At 45.3% G+C, this 24,340-nt stretch overlaps 5 protein-coding genes across 20 annotated transcripts in view; 3 read left to right on the forward strand and 2 right to left on the reverse strand.

Moving 5' to 3' along the window:
• Positions 1-12,375, forward strand: part of svep1 (sushi, von Willebrand factor type A, EGF and pentraxin domain containing 1) — an 83,680-nt gene extending 71,305 nt beyond the window's left edge. For 5 of the 6 annotated variants that reach the window (XM_027287005.1, XM_027287003.1, XM_027286996.1 and 2 more), the window contains 12 exons: positions 61-2,780; positions 2,882-3,116; positions 3,355-3,510; positions 4,118-4,181; positions 4,432-4,605; positions 4,697-4,876; positions 5,663-5,845; positions 7,270-7,440; positions 9,293-9,388; positions 10,080-10,175; positions 10,838-10,931; positions 11,928-12,375. In XM_027287005.1, the coding sequence (XP_027142806.1) occupies positions 61-2,780; positions 2,882-3,116; positions 3,355-3,510; positions 4,118-4,181; positions 4,432-4,605; positions 4,697-4,876; positions 5,663-5,845; positions 7,270-7,440; positions 9,293-9,388; positions 10,080-10,175; positions 10,838-10,931; positions 11,928-11,958 (4,200 nt within the window). In that variant the 3' untranslated portion in view covers positions 11,959-12,375. The remainder of the gene's footprint in view (positions 1-60; positions 2,781-2,881; positions 3,117-3,354; positions 3,511-4,117; positions 4,182-4,431; positions 4,606-4,696; positions 4,877-5,662; positions 5,846-7,269; positions 7,441-9,292; positions 9,389-10,079; positions 10,176-10,837; positions 10,932-11,927) is intronic. The other variant, XM_027286999.1, reaches the window with a different exon arrangement.
• On the reverse strand, positions 12,291-14,280 carry txnb (thioredoxin b). Its single transcript, XM_019271598.2, has 5 exons — positions 14,130-14,280; positions 13,162-13,266; positions 13,006-13,071; positions 12,744-12,809; positions 12,291-12,653 (listed from the first exon to the last, which is right to left on the reverse strand). Exons 1-5 carry the CDS (start codon positions 14,151-14,153, stop codon positions 12,591-12,593), a joined length of 324 nt encoding a protein of 107 aa, XP_019127143.1. The 5' UTR covers positions 14,154-14,280; the 3' UTR covers positions 12,291-12,590.
• A 1,718-nt stretch (positions 14,281-15,998) lies between these two features.
• LOC104932914 (prostaglandin reductase 1) lies at positions 15,999-19,666 on the reverse strand. The gene is made up of 9 exons (XM_019271582.2): positions 19,554-19,666; positions 19,092-19,208; positions 18,959-19,004; positions 18,811-18,870; positions 18,257-18,424; positions 17,572-17,845; positions 17,314-17,419; positions 17,016-17,134; positions 15,999-16,887 (listed from the first exon to the last, which is right to left on the reverse strand). Exons 2-9 carry the CDS (start codon positions 19,195-19,197, stop codon positions 16,777-16,779), a joined length of 990 nt encoding a protein of 329 aa, XP_019127127.1. The 5' UTR covers positions 19,198-19,208; positions 19,554-19,666; the 3' UTR covers positions 15,999-16,776.
• Positions 19,667-19,921: 255 nt separating this feature from the next.
• The window catches only part of poln (polymerase (DNA directed) nu), a 63,222-nt gene continuing 58,803 nt past the window's right edge, over positions 19,922-24,340 (forward strand). For 9 of the 11 annotated variants that reach the window (XR_003462219.1, XR_003462223.1, XR_003462224.1 and 6 more), the window contains exon 1: positions 19,928-20,085. The gene's annotated coding sequence lies outside the window, so the exon portion shown is untranslated. Of the gene's footprint in view, positions 20,086-24,340 lie in introns of all 11 variants that reach the window. The other 2 variants (XR_003462226.1, XM_027277351.1) reach the window with 2 other exon arrangements.
• On the forward strand, positions 20,093-24,334 carry haus3 (HAUS augmin-like complex, subunit 3). Its single transcript, XM_019271596.2, has 6 exons — positions 20,093-20,207; positions 21,317-22,339; positions 22,428-22,637; positions 22,851-23,083; positions 23,190-23,475; positions 23,831-24,334. Exons 2-6 carry the CDS (start codon positions 21,350-21,352, stop codon positions 24,059-24,061), a joined length of 1,950 nt encoding a protein of 649 aa, XP_019127141.2. The 5' UTR covers positions 20,093-20,207; positions 21,317-21,349; the 3' UTR covers positions 24,062-24,334.

Consider the following 24,340-nt stretch of genomic DNA (forward strand, 5'->3'; position numbering starts at 1 on the left):
AAATACATCCAACCCTAACCACATGTTTGATGATCTATGCCTCTGTTTCTTCTCCTGCAGAACCTACAGGGCATCCAGGGCACTAGAGGTCGATATATCTTCAACAGTAAGGTGATATACGCCTGTAATGCAGGATTCAGACTGGTTGGTCGTCCAGAGCGAATTTGCCAAGCGAACCGGCAGTGGTCCAACAGCGAACCTATCACCTGTGTCCTTCTGACCTGTGACCCTCCTCCCGACATTCTCCATGGACATTACAAGGGCTCTGATTTCCAGGTGGGCCGAAAGGTGCAGTACGTCTGCGACGAGGGTTACGAGCTGGCCGGCGACGCCACCTGGACCTGCCTGAAGTTCGGAAAGTGGGATAAGAGGAACAGCCCACGCTGCTCGCCAGTGCAGTGTCCAGAGCCGCCGCTGGAGGAGAACCACCTGGTCCTGAAGGGCGTGGACGCCGAATCCGGAACAGTGGAACTGTCCTGCGAGGACGGCTACGTCCTGGAGGGCGCGCAGGTCCTCCGCTGCATGGCGTCGCAGGAGTGGAACGCCACTTTTCCAGTGTGTAAGCAGGTATTTTGCGGCGCCCTGCCTGAAGTGTCGTTTGGTGGCCCTTCCTCATCCTCTCCCCCGTTCCCTTTCAGCTCCGTGGTGAGCTACACATGCATGGACGGCTTTACTTTAAGGAAAGAGGGCTCGGTGTCCTGTCTAGCCAACGGGCAGTGGAGCAGTCCGTACCCAGAGTGTATTCCAGTTGAATGCCCTCAGCCTGTGGAGATTTCTAATGGTATTGTTGATGTCCAGGGTCTGATGTACCTCAGCAAAGCGCTGTACAGCTGCAAGAGTGGATATAACTTAGTGGGAAACTCTACTGTCCTCTGTGGAGAGAAGGGACTCTGGATTGGTGGGGTACCTTCTTGCCGCCCAATCGAATGCTCAATCCCTAAACAGATAGCCAATGGAAGAGTAGTTTACACAAAACTCCAGTTTGGTCACAGTGTCACCTACTCCTGCCTTCGTGGTTATCGTGTCCACGGCCCTGAGACACTAGAGTGCCTGGCCAGTGGGGAGTGGGACATCGAGCCACCTGCTTGTGTGCAGATATCCTGCACCCCACCCCAACCTATCGAGAACGGATTCGTGGAGGGCCAGGATCACAGCTTCGGCGTGACTATTTTCTACAGCTGCTTTCCCGGCTTCCAGCTAGTCGGCCACGACCATCTGACCTGCGAGGAGTTTGGCTGGTCTAGTTCTGTTCCCGTCTGCGTGCCCTCGGACTGCGGCCTGCCTCCTCACATCGACTTTGGGGAGTATGTAAGGGTGGGCGGAGACACTGGAACATTAGCCTCACCTATGGACCTAAACTTCCTTCACGGGACGTTAATCGAGTACAGTTGCCACAAAGGTTACGACCTCTCGAGCCCCACCAGGTTAGTGTGTCAGGAGGACGGAGGCTGGAACGGGACGGCGCCCTCTTGTGTCCCGGCTGAGTGTGAAACGCCGCCCAACCCAGAGCACGGCTGGGTGAACGTGACCGACACCTCCCTCGGCAGCATGGTTAGGTACACTTGTGAGAAAGGATACGAGCTGGAGGGGGAGCCTGTGAGGCAATGTCTGTCAGGTCGACTGTGGACTAAAGATGCACCAGTTTGTCGACCCGTTTCCTGTGGCGACCCAGGTGCTGTTGCGAATGGCATAGCTCACGGACATGCTCATGTTTACCCCGAGGTCCTCGGCTATGAGTGTAATCGTGGATTTGTCCTGAAGGGTAGTGACACTATCGCCTGCCAAGCGAATGGAAGGTGGAGCGGGCAGAAGCCTCGGTGTGAGCCTGTAGTCTGTGGTCCTCCTGAAGTCCCCAGTGATGTTGTGTTTAAAGGAGAGGCGTTCAGTTATAACAGTGAGATAGAGCTGAGCTGTCAGCCTGGTTTCCTCTTACAAGGCAAATCTATTAGTGTTTGCCAGGCTGACGGCACCTGGAGCCACGAGTCTCCAACCTGTGTACTTACCAACTGTGGCAAACCCTCACCAATACCCAACGGGCGAGTGTCGGGGTCAGAGTTTGGCTTCAACAGCAAGGTAAAGTATGACTGCGACGAGGGGTACACACTCAACGGAGAGGCCACGCGTGTCTGTCAGTCAGACGGACTTTGGGACAAACCCGCACCTCGCTGTGACGTCATAAGTTGCGATCCGCCCGAGGACATCAGTCACGGCTTCCTGAACGGCTCCAGCTTCAACTACGACGACGTGGTGGAGTACGTCTGCTTCGACGGCTACGAGGTAGTCGGGGACCCCATCCTGCGGTGCTCCGCCCAAGGCTCCTGGGTGGGCACCGTGCCCGAGTGCCGGCCCTGCGTCTGCGCCCTCCCCGTGGTGAAATTCGGGGCGGTTCTCGGCCGTGACCGCGCCTGCGGAGACCAAGTGCACTTCCAGTGCGACGGGGGCTACAAGCTGCTGGGTCCCTCTCAGGCCGTGTGCGAGAAGGGAGGGGTGTGGAGCCCCGGTGTGCCCATCTGTGGCCGGGGAAGGTGCAGTGCTGCTCCGCCTACAGTTCCTAACGCTGTGCAGCAGGGCAGCAGTGCCACCTTCTCAGACACCATTATATACAGGTGTCGGCCTGGTTATCGGGCAAAGGGGCATCCATACCTCACCTGTGGAAGAGATGGCAGGTGGGGGGAACCCAGGATCAGCTGTGAGCCTGTCAGCTGTGGTATACCTCCAGCTGTAGCCTACGCTCAGGTGGTGGGAGACACCTTCACCTTCCCGAATCAAGTCACATACAGGTAAACACACTAATTCTTACTGTTGTCTGTGTGAAGATCTTGTTTTTTTGGATGCTAAAGGATATTCCTGACCACATTTTGTGACCATTTTGTCCTTTCAGGTGCGAGGACGGGTACAAACTGGCCACGCAGGCGGCCTCTCTCTCCTGCCAGAGCGACGGCACCTGGTCCAAACACAGCATCCGCTGCCGCCCTGTGCCCTGCCTGCTACCCACCAACTTCTCCATCCCTCACGTGGTAATCACCGGGAAGGAGTTCACTCCTGTCGGAGGCACCATCACCCTCTCGTGCCCTCCTGGTCTTTACCTGCAGGGGTCAGCGTTAGCTGAGTGTCAGGTAGGAAAGATGTTGGTCAATCATTGGTCATCAGTCTTAATCTTATTGTGACTCAAGTAGAGAGAGATTGTGCTGTTACCGTCTGTGCATCTTTACTGTGATTTTAAGGAGTAGCTCTTATGGGTTTTCAGTTCCTCTTTACAGTTGCAACATATCTCTCCTCTTTCCCACTCATGTCAATTCAAAACCATGAATAATGCATTACTCCCTCGTCCTCTCTGCTGGTTTGTGCACTCAGCCGGGTGGAAGATGGGCGCCGAGCATCTCGTCAGTTTCCTGTGAGCTGGTGGTTTGCGAGAAACCCCCCCCTCTTCTTCACGGCGTCACCGAGGGGGACAGATACAGCTACGGGGACTTTGTCGTGTACTCGTGCCTGCCAGGCTTTGAGATGAAGGTATCGCTCATCGGGCTTCCTTGTTAGATTAGCGGCTAAGATTAGAAAACACGAGTTAATGAATAAACTCGACATAAAACAGACACAACCAAATCTAATCACAATGACTGATACAATAACAATGAATGATTGTGAATAACAGAACACATTCTTGCTTCACTGTGATTTCAATCTCGTGTGTCTCAGTGTCTTTTCCTAACTCCTATAAAATGTAATTTGTGTATGATTGCGTCTGGAAATCTTGCTCCTCCCCTGTGCTATAAAACCACAGGCTGTCCACGCTGACCTAATGTCTGGTGGATTGCAAAAAGTCACATGATTTCTCCCTGGCAATCAATAGGAATGTGTGCTTACAGAGCAAACAGAAGGAGCTGAGTCACTCCTTTCCCTTCTTGATTCCTGATACACAGAAAGCCACTGATGTCCTCTCATCCTCAGTCTGACCGCTCTCTACAATGAGTGTTATCACACTGAAGACACACAGAGGACAAAGTGCCGACTGATAGCGGTTCAACTATTTCGTAAAACAGCCTCACTGTCTAAGACTGAAGTGATCTCTATAATCTCTGATGTCGTCAGTCTTTACACTTTGATCCTCTCGTCACAGGGAGACTCTATCCAGACCTGCCAGGGAGACCGAACATGGAGCGGCACCCAGCCAGTGTGTGTTGGTAGGTTTGCACAAGAGAGACAGGCCAGGAAATGTCTGCGATGTCAAATATTTAATCCCATCGCTGTGACACTGTGACTGGAACCTGCAGTGGACTGACACTCCCACACACACAGCAGCTATTTCTTAAAACCTATGCATATTTCCATCATGTGTCATGGCTAAGTGAATGCAGTAAACCCAGTAAATGTTCAACATAATGTTATGCAACCCACCACACCTTTGTTTCTGCTCGTCTATTGTCTCCTCAGCACCGTCCTGTGGGCCTCCACCTGCAGTACAAAACGCACAGGTTCAGACAACAGGAGAGACTTACCCACACAACGCAAGTTACATATGTGATACCGGCCTGCATCTGGTCGGACCAAAGACTCTCACCTGTCTGGTCAACGGCACGTGGAGCCTCCCAGCACCCACATGTGAAGGTACAGATGTACGACCCGATCATCATCCGACCATCCGTAGTCTCTTTTGGTCTCCCGTCTGAAACGCCTCTGTTATTTTCTCTCGTGTCAGCGCCGGCTAAAGGGTGCGACAGCCCGAAACAGGTGCCGCACGGCAAAGTGCAAGAACACAACCTGAACACGGGGCGAGCCGTGGAGGTGCTGTGCGATAAAGGCTACAACCTGGTGGGAGATTCCCTGGTGGTGTGCATGGGGAGCAACACCTGGAGCTCCACGTTCCCCACCTGCCAACGTGAGAAACTCTGCACAGAAACACTGACAGGCAGTTAGATGGAAACATACACGCAGATTACAATGGAAGTTTTTATTATCACCTGCCTCTGTTTCTTACTGTGTTTTGTTCCTGTTGCTGCTTGTCTTACAGCAGTGGTTGCACCACACCTGCTCAGAAATGTTTGCCACATCGCTGAGTTTCATCATGCCTTGTTAAAACATTGTTGGCTTGTGTAAAAACCTGAAACCTTACATGCAAATCATAACGGAAGTTATCTCGTGACACTTTTCATAGAGGCTGTAATCCTGAGACAAGTCTCACCATGAGCAAACACTTTGTGACAGTGACAAGGAAAAACATTGTTTGAACAGGCAGAAAGCTCAACCGGTCGAGGTTTGAGTTTAGAGACACAGACAAAGATGCACAGCAGCAATAATACTGATGATAAATACAATTTATAAAACTATAAATATAACAGAAATATGACAAATAGTCATTTGTGAGGCTTAAAATACATTTCTTTGTATCTGCTGTTGGCAGGAAACATAAAAAGTGTCTGATATGTGAAATGATACGAATACTGTCTTTGTGAAACCTGTCATGCTCATGATCTCTGTGGTCATTTGTCTGCTGTCGTGTCTCATTGGAGAACATTACACATTACATAGAGAAAAATAATATGAGGTACAGCCTGAGTACGAGGTGTCACAACATACTTATTCCTCTCTCCCTCCTAAACATTTATACAACACAAAAAGATATCAGTTACTCAAAAAATCAATCCATCATTTCCATCCCTTACAGCCAAGTCCTGCCCGACTCCGCCGGGCTGGAGAGAGGACGGCAGCAGGAACGGCTCCCAGAGGGAGTTTTATGTCGGACAGTCGGTCCGCGTCGCCTGTCCCAAAGGTCAGCAGGTCAGAGGCGGCGGCACCATCACCTGCAGGCCGGACCAGACCTGGAGCCCCATCAGCTCTGTGTGTGAACGTAGGTGGAGCACTCACTGAATATTTATTCCAATCAAAGTTTATTTTAAATACCACAGACTTAAAGAATACAATAATCCACCAATAATAATGCCAGCATTGGATTATTACTGATCTATCAGTATGTTGATTTTATGTTCACCTTGATTTTCATCTTAAGTTTAGCTAATTTTATAATTTAGAGTTATTCTAATGATTTGATTTGCAGTGAGCTTCAAAGATAGTAAAGTTTATTGTTCAACTCTAAATGAGCCTGTACTGTGTCGTTCAATACAGCATTTCTTTTTTGAACTCTCAAACATCTTTCACACTCTAATCAGTCACTTTGTGATTCCCTCGATCAGTCTGAGCACCGGCTCGTGTCGTTTAGTTCCATGAAATCAAAGGATTTCCATATTCTCTGCACTCAAACCAGCGAATCACGTCGTAAAAACTGTGTATTTGATAGTTCACAGCTCTGCATGCTTCCCTGGTCTCGTGTCAAACACATCTGTACACTTCCACGGCTGCTGGCTTTAAATCTCCCCGTCAGCTGTAGCGTCGTTTTCTCTCCGTTGTCTCTCGCTGAGCTTTTAAACCGAAACAAATGCAACTGAATCAAACGCTGTGTTTGCCTAACTAATTATGGGCACCTCTGCAGCTTCTATGGCAACCTTTGTCCGATAATCCTCTGATCTTTCTTACATCCAGTCGTCCTGAATGTGCAACACAATGGCGCTTACGTTGCTATGGCTTGTCTGTTCGCATTTGCATGGTGTTAATTCTCCTTAAACGCATGTTTGCCGTGATCGCTTCACTCATGTTTTTTGGTCCGAAGGGGAATTTCCACTGGGACGGTTGTTGTCAAGCATGAAATCTTCACAGGTGATGAGGGACACAGGGGAAAAAAGCTTGATTTCATTCAATGGACACAGATTTCTTACTCCACAGTGCACGATTTTATAATCAATTTTTATGGACACACAAGAGGTAGACAAAATAACAGAAACGCCTTACAAAGGAATGGAAGCTGCTCAGTTCTTGTCGACGTCAACAGAAGTTCAAGTCACTTCTAAAGTTGTTTGTTTGTTTGTTAGAGTAAAGTTTCTTCCTGTAGTGCTGGTACATGAGTGTCAAACACTTTTAATGTGACGTAACAATCCCAGAGTCAGAGAAGCTTCTTTAAGAAAGACGGCCTCCAAAAAAACTTACTTACTACTTATTAAGCTGCTGTACTGTACTGTAAGGTGTTTCTGTTATTCTGTCCACCCCCTGTTCACTTTCCTCTTTGCTCGAACAGATGACATGCTCGAACTGTGCGAGTGATTATTCTATTTGACCTTTTAATCAGAGATTTGAGGCAGCAGTTAAAGAGAGAGAGAGAGAACAACAAAAGACGTGTAGTGAGTTAACTCGTGGGTCGTTCCATCTTGGGCTGTTGTACAGGGGTGTCCTGTGGCCCCCCCCTCCACGTGGCCAACGGGGTGGTGCGGGGGGCGGTGTTCCAGTTCGGGGACGTGGCGGCGTACTCGTGTTTTGGCGGCTACGCCATGGAGGGCGTCGGAAGGAGCAGGTGTCTGGAGAACGGCACCTGGACGCCGCCTCCCACGTGCAGAGGTAGAGAGAACACGCCTCAGGACTCTTCCCGCTCTTTCCCAGGACGCTTCCTGCTCCACCTGACTGCTGCACCGCTTCTCAGCTTTTTAATTCTTCTCTGGACTGCTCCTGCTCAACCCCCCAACAGGAGATCATTAACATCTCTAATGCCTACTGCTACTGGGTTCACACTGGTTGCATGTCATGTCAGGCGGCTGACGTAGTCCAAAAACAGTTCCTACGAACTATTTCTTTACCTGTTACCAGTTAAGGGTGTGGTTTGAATCAACCTTTCAAAGTCAGCTTCACCACAGAGCCTCTTCCCTCCTGCTGTACCATGACTGATGACCTTTTCTGTGCACTTCTTCTCACATGTGAAGATTCACGAGTTCTTTCTCTCAGGCCTGGATCCAGTCCCGTTAAAACAAGAACAAACCCTCCGTCATGTTAACGTTGTGGGCTTTGGATTTCAGGGAGTGATATATTACCTTAACGGTGTGTTTTTTCTTCTTCCTGCGGATGGTTTGGATAAAAACACACCGTGTGGTGACATGTCCAGATATCTCTGCTGCATCTACAGTGAAGCTTTACAGCCAGAACTTTGGTTTTCACTGAACGGCATCAGGATCAAACGTTAGAGAAGCTTCGTTTGAGACTTTACAAACATCACTGGAGAGGAAAATACAGCTTTAAGTAATGTGGTGTAACAGATTAGTAATGCTCTGTAATCATTAATAAATGTAATATTTATTTTACAATGAAATGACAACGTTAACTAATTATTTGTAATGTAGTTTGTTATTGTTGTTAATTGGTCTGTTTATGACGGATCTCAAACAAAGTCAACATTTCATTAAAAATAACAATTTAATAAATCACACTTAACGACAGCAGTCATAAAGCATTAATCATCCATTTACACAGTTTTATGAACACGTGTTGCCTCCAAATAATCGATAACATCAACACGTTCATCGTTCCCACGCACAGGTTATGATGTGCTCTGAGCTGTGTGGTAAACCTTTCACAAAGTATTGTAAACATCTGCTGCAGCTTTACATCACGATGTTTATATGTTTATGATTTACAGAGTATGCATTAACCATTACAAGATCTTTTTAATAACCATGCAGATAATGTTTATAGATGTTTTACAAACCATTTGGTAATCATTAACAAATAGTTACTACAGCATATAAACTGCTGCTGATTCACTTCATACGATTTAGAAACTAAATATAACATAAATAAAGCATTAATAATATTAAGTAAAGTTGAATTAACCATTTATTAATGGTTGTTAAAACAGGAAGTTTACTCATCAATTGAATAAAGTTTGATAGACGGCACATTTCAACAAACTATCAAACTTTAATCCAATCAAACCAATAACGTATCATCTTCAGTAAATGTTGTGTGTGTGTGTGCGGTTCGTTGACGTCTGACACACATTCGAGCTTTAAAGAGAAACGGAAACCGCCGCGTGCATCATGAAATTCAAATCAAGCCTCACACCTGTTTTACATATGAAAAAAAATAAGAGCTGGATCCAGGCGGGCCTTTCCTCAACAGCTGCTGAGTGTCTACACACACACACACACACACACACACACACACACAGTGTCTACACACACACACACACACACACACACACACACACACTTTCAGGGCGTTTCTGTCGTTGTCTTTGATACGGAGGAATTTAATCTGTGCTGTGAATGCTTCCTCTGTTCTAGTGCATGAGGCTGCATGGCCAAGACGTTCAAAAACAAATCCAGTTTAAAACTGTTTTCTTATTTTACTGGAAGACGCTGAATGTAACAGTATCTCTGTACGTGCAGTCTTTGATATGCCTTTGTGTGTCTTCTCTCAGCGGTGTGCTGGCTGCAGTGCCAGAACGGAGGTGCGTGTCAGCGGCCCAACACTTGCTCCTGTCCTGAGGGCTGGATGGGCCGACTTTGTGAGGAGCGTAAGTATTAAATCGTCTTCATCTTCTGTTTACACCGAACCGGCAGCCAGAACATGATCCCACTGCGACCACAACAGACTCCCACACAGGAATCCACTGAGCTGGCCGAGCAGGTTTTAGCAGACAATGGGGACGGATAAAGGAATGTATGGTTGTTTTCAGCCGGAAAAATGCCATTGTCATTCATTCATTCTCTGCACGCCAACCAAACACTGTCCAACCCTTTATAAATATTTCATCTGTTGCTCAACAAGAACTGTTTGCATTCACGTCACCGATTCCATCATTTCAAATGATTCATTTATGATTGTAAATTGAATATGTCGAGTTTTTTGCTGTTTGCTGACAGTATAAAGAAATGTACGGCGTATCTGTGCCGCTGACAGCCGTCATGTTGGCAGTCCTGCCTCTTCCTACTGCTGGATAATTTAAAAAATTGTCTCTGTAACGGCACCTACCTTTCAATCAAAGCGGCCACTCTGTTACGTTATGTAACGTTAAAGGTGCAAGAACTGCAGTGACTCGATCCTCTGGATCGTCGTCTTGTAACTTGAGATGGATCACTGCTTTGTCAGTACAAAAACAAGCCTGCAGTTAAAGTGTTTGAAAAGTTCTGGACTTCAACAAACAGGGCCGATGACCTGAGATGACTTCCTGTTTACACCCTCTCTCTCTCTCTCTCTTAAACCAGCGATCTGCATCCTGCCGTGCCTGAACGGAGGCCGTTGCGTAGCACCCTACCAGTGCGAGTGTCCCAGCGGGTGGACGGGCACGCGCTGTCACAGTGGTGAGTTCATGTTCGAGTCTGTGATGTTTAGGCTGATACGTGTGCTCGCCTGCTGCGTGTATTAATAGCACAGAGAGAGATATAGATTACTTTAGAGATCCCTGAAGGGAAACTCAGCCGCAGTTACAAGTATCACAAACACACGATATATATATATATATACTAAAGGCATGAGGTAGATCCAGTCCTGGAGCTGCTCACTGATATTTTTAATCATTCAGATGTGGCTGGGTGGTTAACAACACTTTCTTCTTTGGTCTGACAACACAGAACACACGTTTCTACTTTTCTCCTCTGTACTGGTGTAAAAGTTCCCTCTGGGCATGACTCGACTGGAAACCTGAAGCTTGTATCACTCGGTTATCGAGCTTTCCATTTCCGCTTTATCTTCACCGACTGGTAACTGACAAGTCTGATGAATATATGATTTCAGCTGATACGATCATCTGCTAACCGGAGCTCTGAGGCTTTGATATGTCCTCCCGGAGAAGCCGGAAGTGTTTGACTTCTCTATCTATTTACTCACACTTAGTCACACCCTTTAAAGGCTGCTCTGACCTGAAGAGGTGACACAAGCTGGCATCACATGGCTGCTAATGTAAACCTCTACTTCCAGTAACAATGACTGTGATGTGTGTGTGTGTGTGTGTGTGTGTCCACAGCTGTGTGTTCATCGCCTTGTCTGAACGGAGGCAGATGCATCAGGCCGAACAGATGTCACTGCAGTCCGGGGTGGAGCGGACACGACTGCTCCAGGTGACGACAAGACAGAAAGCAGAACCAGACAGAAACATACAGGCCGTGTTTTTGTTGTAGGTTTCCATCGTTACCGCGGTCACACACACACAGAACGAGCTCGTCTTTGGCACGCCGTCCAAACTGTGGCTGAAACGAGCTTTGATGAGTCATCCCTGCGGTCAGCCGTCCCGTTACAAAGTGATGCATTTATCATGAGAGGAAAGCTGTTTCCTGCTTCCTCAGACATTAGAGTAAATCACATCTAGCACTGTACATTAACATCCAGCTCTTTAAGTGCTATCGTGCTTATGTGCCTGTAAATATCATGATCTGGTTTCAGAAACCTGCAGAGGTTTGCTCCTAAATTAGAAGATGTAAAGTCGACACCAGGTTTAGTAACTACTAGTCAGGTTAAGTCAGCTACTTAAATTGGTTGCATCTTCTTTGCTTGGACTTTAGACGTAAAGTCCTAAAGATTTGGAATAAACTATGAACTTTGTGTCAATAAATCAGATGTCTACTGGATTACGTAGCTGAAATTAAATAAAAACGATGTTGCGTGCCTGAAAAACTGCTTTTAAATCGGTGAGTATGAGTAAATCTATGCCTACTTTAGCTGCCCAGTCGTTACTTTACTTCAGGGTGCAGCCGCTTTTATTATCTCAGCGCATTAATCACATTAAAAACGAGGCTGCAGGAGAATATGACTCAGACAACAAGATGCTGCAGTTTTAAACACAGCCTGCCACGTACAGGCGCATCCTCAGCTCAGGTTACATGCAGTTCATTTAGTGTTACGGGAAATCTGATGATAACGTGTAACAAAGCTCGACCGTACACACCGAAACAATGCCGACATCTGACCCCTGAATGCTGAGGACAGACAGAAACCGAGGAAGCTCTCGTAATAATAACGTCCAGTTTAACTCCTCGTGTGTTCAGCCTTTGTTTTGTGAGAAGTGTCCGTTAAAGAGCCACAGACTGAATACGGTTTCTTCTTTTGTCTCTCTGCAGGAAAAGGAAATCAGGATACTATCACTTCTAGAAAAGGTTCGGCTCAGCTCCATGTGAATCACCTTATGAAGGGAACTCTTGTATAGTTAACGGACACACCTGTAAACCAATTCATTCTCATCTCTCCTCCGCAAAAAAAGGGCAAAGCAAGAACCAGTTTGTAAAATAAAGCTGTATTTTTTCATATAGAGACTCAACAGTATTAAACATATGCTGCTATATACTTGTACGATGTGTAAAAACTATTGATGTGATTGTCCAATGTATATGTGTAAACTATTCTCACATTTTTATTAAAGCATAAAATACCCTTAAACCTTCCGTCTTGGTGCATTTGAAGTGAATTAGAACAGCACAACGCTCCTGTGTCTCATCCTCATTTATTAAATCCACATAATGTGACAAAGAACGTTCAGGTGCAAAGCCAATTCCTCATAAAAACTGAATTTAAAAAGTAGTGATCAGGATTTAATCAAATGCCAGTCTGTTGTAAAGACGGTCACTACACGCACAAACTCAGCTGACAGGACGACAGCAGGTCACAGATACACGAGTGGAATGGATTATTTTTGTCCGTGTGCAGAATAGAAGACGTCATGGTTATTATACAGAAATGAAACTGGAATTTCTTAGTACAGCATTTACAGCGTTTGTTTTTCTAAATTATCTATGACGTGCCAGCTTTTCTTCCAGTGTGGTTTGGTTTGCGCCGGAGAACTCGTCCACCTGAAAGACAGAACAACACGGACGGTTACAGCCTCCGATCGGAGACGAAGCCGCGTCAAAGACGGACGACAAAGCGGTGCAAACGCTTACCTTCTCTCCGTTCTTGTAAAACTGGAACGTGGGCATACAGTTTATGTTGCAGTGCGTGCTCACTTCCTGCGAAGAGCGAAGGGAACAGCAGTCAGAGGGATGAGCGGAGACGGAAAACACATTCGCACAAACTGCTGTGAAAAGCTTTTCTATTTCAAAAACGTCGTAGCAGTGAGGCACAAAACACACACCGAAGTCGTGTACGCGTCAGTCCTGAGACTTCGTCGCTCGGATGTGTGTCGTAGTAAAAACACACGCTTACCTCAGCGTCGTCCACGTCCACCTTCAGGAAAATCACGTTCTGGTTCTCGGGCTTTTTTGAGTGTTCCTGCAAAAAGAAGAAGAAGAGTCGACACGTGATTGTCGGTAAAATAATATATTGCCGTCCAGTTAAATTCCTGGAAGACGGACAACTCACCACAAACACGGGGCCGATGTTTTTACAGGGTCCACACCATGTCGCCGTGAAGTCCACCACCACCAGCTTGTCTCCAGCCTCCTTCAGGATGGTTTTGAACTCCTCCTGCAGACGACAACAGATGAAACTGTTTCTGACGAGTCAAATTAAACCTGAACTCAATTATAGCTTTGGAAAAAAGGCGTTTCCCCTTTCACTTTTAGGCTTCAGTAAGCAGATCATCCCACACATCCTTGTAGGATCCTCCATCCTATCACTTAAAACCTCTATCACTTAAAGCTGTGATTTTAGGCCAGGGGAGAAAAAAAAACAACTTTTCAACACTTTACCACAAAAACAAGAGCTGCATTACAAAAAGGACATGTTTTAACGTGTTAAACTTGCACTCACACTCCCTCTGCAGCCTGCAGAAAGCGCATTATTTAAATTTATGAACCGAGGTGTCGGTTCTCCTGAACGTCCAGCGGCCTGCTGCCGCCTTCACGTTAGCCACAAGTTGGTACAGCTTCGTCTCCGCGACTACCAGCCGACAACACAGACTCACTGGCGACTGAACGACCGACGACACGGATTATGAAGTTTCCTGCTGTCTGTCGTTAGTAAAAGTCTGTCTGTCTCTCTGTCTGTCTGCCTTTTTCCACAAGAAGTCCACACATGGCGGCGGGCGGTTAACGTGCTGAATCATCCGTTAACGTACATTTTTTTTTTAAAAAAGCAGCGAGAGCTCGTTAAATATCACCGTTTTTAAAAAAACAACTCAAAGCTGCTTTTGTTAATTAAAAACGCTTAAAAATCATTAAATTAACTCGTCTGAACGGTCACGAGAGAGAGAGAGGAGGGGCAGCCGTTGGTCGCGAGCGAGCAGCCGTTGGTTTAAAAAAAAAAAAACCGTTGAAAGAATTTAAAAAATAAAAGAGCGCCGTGTTTAGATGTAAATGTTTAAAATTAAAAAAAAAATAACAACTTACCAAAGTTTCCACTGCGCGAACCATGATGACTGTGGTGAAGCGAGCGTCGTATCCACGGGGTGAAAGACAGAGCGGGTAAGCTGCGTGCACGGCAACACGACGCGTTTTATTGTGAAGGCCAGTCAAGTTACACAAGCGTCAGGCCGGACTAGAGCGGAAGGCAGGTTTCAAAATAAAAGTCTAGTTTAATTCATAAAAACAACGCCTCTGTTAAAATCAAATAAGTTTATCCTCTGTAAATATTTTAGAATGAATACACAATTAGTTAAACTAAATCTACCTGCCACCTTTTGCACTCAACACTCCAAATACTGGAACATCAACATACTTCACATCATAAGTGATGTGTGTTAATATAAACTACATTTGTACAATATTCTTATCTTTTTGCAAGTTCTATTTACATATTTATATTCATAGTATATTATTTATAGCATGTATATCTTGTATAGTCAAGTATTTATTGTGCACATATACTATATATATTATATATCTATCATATAGTGTATATATACACATATTATACATTGCTAAATATATGACACATTTCCATGGTGTATCTCTGTAGATAATATCTTATTGTTATTATTACTATATACTGTTATTATTATATACTATTATATAATATATATATAAATATATATATATATATATATATATATATATATAATATATATATAATATATATATAAACAATAACATTACCATCAATCATCATCATTACCATCATTTTGCCACTGCACCTTTTCTACCTATTTATCTTATGTTTTTAAGTGTCCTTGTCCATTTTTTATTTTTGTTTTCATCTATCTATCTATCTATCATCTATCTATCTATCTATCTATCTATCTATTATCTATCTATCATCTATCTATCTATCTACTCTTATTTTGAAGGTGTGACTTCACTCTATATGTTTTCGTGTGTCGCTGTTGGGTGTTGCTACTTTCTGGTTAACCAGTACACCAAATCACAATGACTAGACAAATTCTCGGTTTACCGTAATGGACTGACTCAGTGCATCCCAGCTCCAGTGTCGTAATGCTGCTAAGCAACGTTCCGGGAATAGTTAACATGACATCACACTGGTTTGTTCCTGTGTTCATTTATATTCTGCATGTTTCCATAGTGAAACTAAACGAACCCAATTTTTTTAATAAAGAATCAAGATTTGAAACATTTGCATACATGCATGTTTTATAGATTATCACAGTGTTTCTCAAACTTTTTGCAGCTCGTGCCACATCAGTGCCACTCCCTTCCATTATGACTGACTATAACTGTATCCAGCTTCTGATCCGCACCTCCCTTCCTAATATTTCCTGTTTGGATCCACACACTGCAGAGTTACCTCCACTTCCTTGACAATGACAGGCCAACTACAGCAGACTGCTGACAATAACAGACCATTGTCTTGCATGCAGTTCTGATCATAGACCCTGGATGACCACAAAATCTTGATAAAGTGCTTCTTTGCCTTATTTTAAGTGAAAATTAAACATTTTCCACAGTGTGAGTACTGTAGGTATGCACTCACTCACTACTACACCAAAGTGGGTAAACCTTGAGCTATTCTACTGGACCGACAACATTGTACGTAACCATGGCACCGGGGCTCTTATTACCACCACAACCTTATGAAATTCAAATTAGCATCTAAAAATACAGCCCGTTTCCTGATCAAACAAAAAGCGACACATGGCAGCTGGAGGCTAACACTGCCCGCTCTATTATTTGGACTCTCACACATCTTCAATAGCATTTCTTTTTCCTGTTTACACGCATAGATTAAGAGCAGATTTAAACTGTATAGATACTCACAGTCATAGCCACATTAAACCGAAAACATAAGTGAGACATGACATGATAGACTCCCTCAAAATTTTATTAACTCACAGTAAATATAAAAGCACATGGGTAATACAGAGAATAAGGCATCAGATCTACACAGCTCATCTAGGTACTTGCTGGCACAGCAGTGGTCTCTCCCAAACATGTATTAAATTATTACAAATATGTAGTTTAATATGACAGATTTCTGTCTCAAATCTGGATTATTTTGAAGTAAACTGTCCATTTGTTTTACTTTATTTTGTAAAAGTGCCGTACTATGAATGAAAATCCACCACATCTGAATTTTAAAGAACGGATAGCTTCAGACTAAACTCTAACAGAGTCTAACAGACGTCTAACACGTTAGTATGAAAATATCTACTTCTAAATGTCTATTGTCCTTCATGTGTGAATAGTGTAATTATGTGTTGGTTATTATTATAACGCTGTTTCCAAAAATGTTGGCACGCCATGTAAAATGTAAAAATGCTGATGTGAAAACATTGAAACCGCATATTTAATTGAAAATGGCACAAAAACTCTTCATAAAATGTTGAAACTGAGAACTTTTTTTATTGTTTTTGGGAAATTCTGTGCTCGTTTTCTCTGGAATTCAAATTGTTATGTTCTTCCAAAAACAATAAAAGCTCTCAGTTTCTATTTGAGAAGTCGTCTTTTTGCTGTTTTCAATTAAATATGAGCTTTCCCATCATCACTTTTTGTTTCTGTTTCTGTTTCACACAGTGTTGTGTCATCTCTGTAAACAGGGTTGTAACACTGATTCATCTCCTCCGTCGATCCTGCGTTTCCCGCATCAGACAGCGACCACAGCCTTGCCGATGTTCTCTCCCTGCAGCAGCCCCATAAAGGCAGCTGGCATGTTCTCAAAGCCTTTGGTGACGTGCTCCCGACACTGCAGTTTGCCCTGCGGATGCAGAATAGATCAATCACAGTAATTACAAGGATGCAGAAACACTAAATGACATTAAATCTTTACTAAAACAAATTCTGAACCGGATCCAGCGTCATGATTAATTATTTTCAGTCACCGACCTCCTTCAACCATCCAATCAGCCTCTTGAGGGTCTCGGGGTGCTTGTGCTCCCACCTGCTCTGCATGAAGCCCTCCATCTTAAGCTGCTTGAAGATCATGGTGAGGTGGGGGTACGGACCTAGGAGGGGTAGTCCAAGGAGACACATTCATCAAGATAAAAGTCTGTTTATGCGTCTCCTCTGGCATTTCGGTAACACAATGCTGCCCTCTAGTGAGAAATCATGTGAACATGTGAAATTTGAACTGCATTTCAGGAATGCATTGAGGTCTATTGTTACGGAAGTTAAAGGTACAAACCTGTTTGAGGTGTGGAGTCATTGTAGGTGGAAATGGCTCCACACACGGCTATTCTACCAAAGTTCTTCATGTGCTGTATGGCGACGCTTGAAAAAGGGCCTCCCACCTAAAAATCAAGAAAAAGTGGCATTTAAAATCACTAAAAAGATCAAAAGTAACACTAAAAACACCTGAAAGCTTGAATATTCTCACTGTATACACAGAAAGAGCATAAATATCAACACTTTAAGGCCTTGGAACTACATCACCATGGCTTACATTTTCAAAGAAGCAGTCATATCCCTCTGGAGAAGCCTTCTTCAGCGCCTCGTCCAGGGAACCGACCGTCTTGTAGTTGAAGACCTCGTCGAAGCCCAGTTCTTTCAGGAAAGCCACCTTGGCGTCAGACCCCGCTGAACCCACCACCTTACAGCCCATGATCTTGGCGATCTGGCCCACCAAGGAGCCCACCGCCCCCGCTGCTGCATTCACCAGCAGGGTCTCGCCCTTCTGGAGTCCCAAGACTTCTTCTATCCCCAACAGAGCCGTCAGTCTGGAGAGAACAAGAGAGAGTACGAGAGAGAGAGAGAGTGTGTTTTCCACTTTCTAAACTCTTTATAAGTGCTTCCATAGCGAGGTCATCAGGACAAAGCATCTGGACCCTTACTGGTTTATTTTCTCAAAGGAAAATGAAACTCAGCTGTTCAGGAACTCTCTCTCTTTGACCGGCCTTTTCACATTAGCGGTGAAATGGAAATACTTTTTCCAAATCGGCTGGTTCATTAAATATTTACACAGGGAAGGTTAGATGTTCTCTTTCTGTTGTGGGTGTAGCTCAAGCCGGCCCACTGCTACTCACACTTATATAGCTGACTTCCTGTGTTTAGACTGTCACAATAAACTGGATTTGATGCATTAAATCATTAAATTTTTACCCACACAGGCACCCTAACATCTGCCTTACCCCGGCATGCCGATGGCACCCAGAGCCAGCGACAACGAGACATCTTGGGGCCAGTCAGGCATGATGGGAGTGAGGTCGGCCCCGTCGCAGACTGTGTGGCTTCTCCAGCCGCAACGACCAATAACGTGGCTTCCCACGGGAAATGCCGGGTTATTGCTTTGAAGCACCCTGCGAACAAAAACACAAAAAAGTCTGTGGTGTCACTTGCCGCTACTCACGCCACACTGATGTCATACATGCAGAATATAAAGTACTCTTCAGTTTATGCACTGTGACTGATTTTCATGCACTTTGGTTAGCAACAAAGTAAAGCAAATACACAACATGTGGGTTTGAGAATGATCTTCGGTCACTGAGTAATTGCTGTTGCATGTTTATCAACAGCCCGAGCGTCTGAACACTCAGCCAAGAACGTTCAATTATTCGTTCATGCTTTCTGTGAATCATTGTTTCAGTAATAAAGAACAGGTGCAGGACGGGGTCTGCTCCAGTACATGTGTTGTGACAGATAAAAGACATTCCTGTGTGTGTGTGTGTGTGTGTATGTTCCTTACTTGGCCACTTGAGTTCCAATCATCACATCGCCTTCCTGCATGCGAACCCTGCTGAACGGCCTGGAGACAAATATGACATTTGATATGCATTTTCCGGATTCCTGCCCGATGATAACCATAATTCTGAACGCCTCATGATCCGCCTCACCTCATGTATGGATCCACACTGAGAAACACGGCTTCCAAAAGCACCTCTGGAGGAAACATCAAGAGAGACATTACCAACAGGTGGTATCCTGATCATTTCAAGACAAGATAAAGATGGTGTGACATCATCTCACCTCCATCTTTGGGCTCAGGGAGCTCCTCCACCTTCAGCTCAAAGTTGCTGTCCTTCGGGAAGCCGTCAAAGTGCTTGGTCAGGATCCACGACTTTGCCTGGACCATGGTTTGTTTTGCTGCGAGAGACAGAGCAGCTGGTTTGATATCAAATTAAATCAAGATGATCTTATGAATCATGAAAAAGGTTCGACTTTGTGCTTTTTAATACACAGTCTGTGTGTGAAACTGCAACATCAAATCTGATTTCCTCTCATCAAAACAGCACAGGTTGGAGTTATTCTACTGTTCACTCTTAAAAATACACTTCTAGATTAGATTAGTCTATGTGCAGTGTAAACAGTAATTATAGAGTCATTTATTCAACTTGCAGAAACGTGCACATGCACGCATTGAAAAAATGAAGAAGGAAAAAGCAACTCAGTGTGCAACAACATGTGTTGTTTGCGGGTAAAATAACTCACCAGTCGTCGTTGTCCACAGAGAAGTCGCAGAAGAAGAAGAAGAGAGCTAACTGAGAGTGAGGACCTGAAACCAGCATGCAGCAACCACTGGGAGGGAGTGATTCACGAGCCGATTCTTTGTAGCGAATCACAAAGAGCCGACTCGCTGTCGGGGAGAGCCGAATCTTCGGACGGGACTTTATATTGATGATGGGCACATGATGCTTACTAGCAGACAGATCATTCATAATTGCTAAAATTAGGGCTGATTAATATAGAAGGCTAGAAGAGCAGATTTGAGAGTCGGGCTCTTCTAAAGCGAGGCGAGTCAAAAGAGACGAATCTTTAAAAAGAGCTGAACTTCCCGGCGGCGGTGGAGATTGAAGCGCTAAATCTGATTGGTTGGAAGTTGAGCGCAGCGTCCAACCTATGACGGAGCACGTCACGTCACGTCACGTCACGTCGGGCCTTACGTGAGCGGTTTGGAAGTTTTTGGCGCGAACAGAGCAGCGGCTCGGACGGCGGGATGCTAACAGAATAACTGGATAAAACTGTGAGTATTGGAGTCAACATGTGTCTTTTAGTGGTTAGAAAACACGATACGCATTAATACTCGACAAGAGACGTGGTGGTTTGTGGGCTAGCTGTACTTTCTAAGCTGTTATTTCGGTAACGGTAAGTGTTAGTAGCTGTTAGTATGCTAAAAACAAGATGACAAGCAAAACACGTTAGACACAAATACACCTCAGTTATAAATAAACTAACAGTATTTATTAGCGAAAACAGCTTTTATATATCATAACTCTTACCTGTTATGTTTTTGTCTTAAGCAGGAATGTTTCCTACGTTGTACAACCGCACAGTGCACACTTAAGTCAAAATAAATGTAAACGTTTCACAGCTTAAAGTCCAGTGTGTACAATGTATTGTCAGTACTAAGTATACTGTCATGAAAAAAATGAGATTTCTTGTGTTTTTGTTGTCTTAAAATTAGTTTTTTGTAATAATAGTAATACATTTTATTTCATAGGCGCCTTTCTGACACCTTACAATAAATGAGAGTAGGCAGCAAATCACAGAAACAAACAAAAAGAGCCATAAAAGTATCAAATTACAAGAAAGCAACATTAAAAACAGGTTAAAATAGGACAATGCAGTTGATTCAGGTGGATTTTAAACAGGTAATAATATAATATAGTACAACAACAACAAAACAACAAAACCAAGAGAAGAATAAGAATAATAGATAATAATAATAAACTTGACCTGGTTATAACGTTTAGATTTTGTTGATGTTTATTGTCATTTTGGTTGTTTGTGTTGTTGTTTCATTGTATTACATTATACTGAGCTATGTTTACAGATATGAATGTGAAGGGCAATAATTTAGAAACACGTCTCAATACAACATAATACAAGTCAACACACACGCACACCATCAAACCGTTTCACTTTAAAACAGCGTCCACAAAAACTGAACATTATAACTGTGTAGAAGGAAACGAGTACCAACCAACGCACTCCGGCATGTCATTGTGTGCTTCGCGGTCACTCTGGCACAATGTCGAGTGTTAGGAAATGTTTCCTTGTTGCAGAAGAGCGTTTTTCGACAGAAGAGCAGAGGTGGATGTTGGTGTTGTGGCAGCTGATTTGCCTGCATCCATCCCCTGATCCGAATCAATGCAAATCAGCTCGGGAGTCGCATGAGCATAAGAGATTATGAATGTGCTTTGTGATATACTCTCACTCTCTTTATCTAATCCTCTATAATCCACTTTGACTAGCACAATAAGGGGGGCACAGAGTGCTGAAGCACCATGTTAGACGGGGGTCAGTTTGTGGAGGCCCTGGGCCGTCTAGGTTATCCCGGCGCATCATCTCTGAAGGCCTCCGAGTTCGACTGGCTGTTCGACTGCGCCCCGGAGAACCTCCACTTCTTGCGCTTTGTCTGTCGGACCCTCAACCGGAGCAACGTCCTCACCACGGAAGAGGCGCGGGCCTTTCACGAGCTGCGGAAGTCCGGCAAACCACTCCTGGATGAAGCAGCCCTGGGCGAGGTGCTAAAAACCATCGGCCCCTCGGATGGGAGCGGCGCTTCTTCATCTTCGTCCTCTGTGTTCGCAGCAGAGGGCGACGTGACCGTAGAGGACTTGGAGGCAGAGCTCCAGGCGCTGCGTAAAGAGAAGGAGCTGAAGCAGCGACGCTATAACAAGTTGCAGGTTGTGGCCACCTCCCGTGCAGATGTCGAGCTGCGCCTTAGTGCGGAGCTGGAGAGCGCTGCGTGTAAGCTAAAGGAAGCCGGTGCCTGCATTGGAGCTGAGAATGCCGACACCAACTCTGTATTGCAAAGCCTAACAGACGAGGTGAACAAACTGGCTTCATATCTCCCAGTTCAGCCCGAAGCCAAGCGAAAAGGAGAAGCCGTGGCCCCATCAAACCCGACCGTTCTCCTCTCTCAGCTGCCCTTGGATCCCTACCTGCATCAGGAGGGGCTCAACACTAAAACACTCACCGCCTTCACTCAGAAGCATTTCTTCCAGGGCATCTCTGACATTGTTGAGACTTCTTGCTCTGAGCGCCTCCAGGTCCTCGACCTCAGTTCTTGTGAAGACGAAGAGAAGGAGGAAGAGAACGGGCACAAAGGGGCAGACAGGGAGGAGCGATTGGTGGAGCGCAGGAGGACAGAGATGGCCCGACTTCAGTGGTCTCATATCGTCGCCCAGCACCAACTGATGAAGGCCACAGCGGAGGAGGAGAGTGTGAAGGCTGCGATGGAGTGGCTCTCTGAGAAGTCCTCTCACACCAAGGTGAAGAGAAGTACGGTTTATCGCTGTTGTTAGACTTTGTGCTTCTTTTCTCAAGCTCTCCCTCACATCTGTCTCTTTACTCTACCAGAGCATTTCCACCTCCTCCTCACTTCACGTCCGCGAGGTCGTGTCCAGGAAGGAGCTGCAGGTCGTGGAGGCTGAGCTGGAGTCTCTGCTTCATGGAGCGGTACCTGCTGCCCTTAGGGAGTCCGCCAGGTTGCTTAACGTGCCAATAGTGAGGGGAGACCTGGCTCTGCAGCTGGCCAGGCAGGACTACTACACCTCCAGACAGGATCAGGTTAGTTGGTGATTAAGTTTTTTTCTGTCTTTTGCAGACACGTCATGGGTCAGGGTTAGCCATCAATCAGCTCTGACTTGTCCTCGTGTTTAAGAGTGACCTTTTAACTTAGTACATTCAGCAAAAGAATAATTAATCACATAAAAATCATGGTTTTGATCCATGTGTCGAAGTGAAAGTATAGTGACATTAAAAATAAATTATTCCTCCTAGGTACGTGACTACCTCCTCCGCCAGAAGGCGTCCTTCGACCTAGTGCACCTTGCTCAAGAGCTGGAGTTGAGGAGGTGGAGGACGTGTCTTAAGCAGCTGGGAGAAGTAAACAGCAGACTGGTCAAGGAAGGTGAAGCAGCAACCCTGAGAATCGAGTCAATGGCACACCCCGACCTGGCTATCAACCCCAGACCCAACCCTATCATCAGCTGTAGGGACGCAGCCTTCAGCAGGTAAGAATACTCAGATCATACACACTGTGGTGCTATGTAGGCCGCTGTACGCCCTTGACACGCTTAATACACGCTGTGTCATTGTTGTACGCAACTCTCTCCTCAGACTGCTCCAGATCCTCGACCATGATTCAGACCACGGTCGATCAGAGCCTTTCAGGACGTACGAAGCATTGAACCAGGCTGCTCGCGACCTCGAGGGAAACCTCCAGGTCACCCGAGACACACTAGCCGGCGCCGGCCGGGAGCAATGCTACACAGCCGCTCGCCTCTCTGGCGACTGCGAGGCGCTGCACAGGGCGATGTACACTGAGTTCCAGCAGCTGGTCTTAGGGCCGCAGGTATGTCCGACGGCCTTCACTGACCAGGAGCTGCTCTGTCCCAACGCACAGGTGGGTTTGTTTCCTTCTATTTTAAACACTGAGGATATTCCTTAATGTGAGTCAGCTGACTTTTAAATTACTCACTATTGGTGAGGGAAGCTGGTGGCACAATATGTCTTTTTTTCTTTTGCACATTTTTCACATACATCATCTCTGGATGCACTTTGGGTATGAAAGCACTGCATGATAAATGACTCTCTGCTGCATGATGCAAACTTCAGTATCAGGAACAATGCTGGAGAATATTTGACACATTTAACTAGTTATGTTCGATGTTCATGATGATTAAAGCTGGCCATTAGACAGTTTAGATACCTCATAGGTTCATATGTATTCTCCCCCCCCTCTTCCTTCGTCTCTACAGGAGCTGACGCTGAAGCTGGTGGAAGCAGACTCTCAGCTGCAGAGTTTGCAGCACGTAATGCAAGAAATCATGGGGGAGGCTAAAGCCAAGCGCTCTCAGCTGGACCGCAACGCCCTCCTCAGGCGCCAGAGGGAATTATACATCTACTTCCACTTGGATGCACGGCTGCTGCAGAAAATAGTCGAAGATCTGGAGGGCAAAACGGCCGCGGGGAAGAGAGAGCGGCACTAAAACCTGCCAGAACGGGCGGGCGGCTTCATGTGTTCTATAGTTTGAAGAGACCTGGACCAGTACACTCTGGTCTTCCAGAGAGGACGTGATCGGCTCAATGTAGCTCAACCCCTCGAGTCTTCACCGACTCCTCTTTGGGAAAAACTTTATTGGGATTCATTTTAACGTGTTTATTTTTAAAAAAACTAATGAATTCATTGTCTTGTGATCTAAAATGTCCTTGTTACCATTTTGTCTTAAGTCACCTGTTAAATAAAGTAAAATCTTTATGGATGTTTA

Source organism: Larimichthys crocea, chromosome I (genome assembly GCF_000972845.2).
Source record: "Larimichthys crocea isolate SSNF chromosome I, L_crocea_2.0, whole genome shotgun sequence".
Classification (NCBI taxonomy): Eukaryota; Metazoa; Chordata; class Actinopteri; family Sciaenidae; genus Larimichthys; species Larimichthys crocea.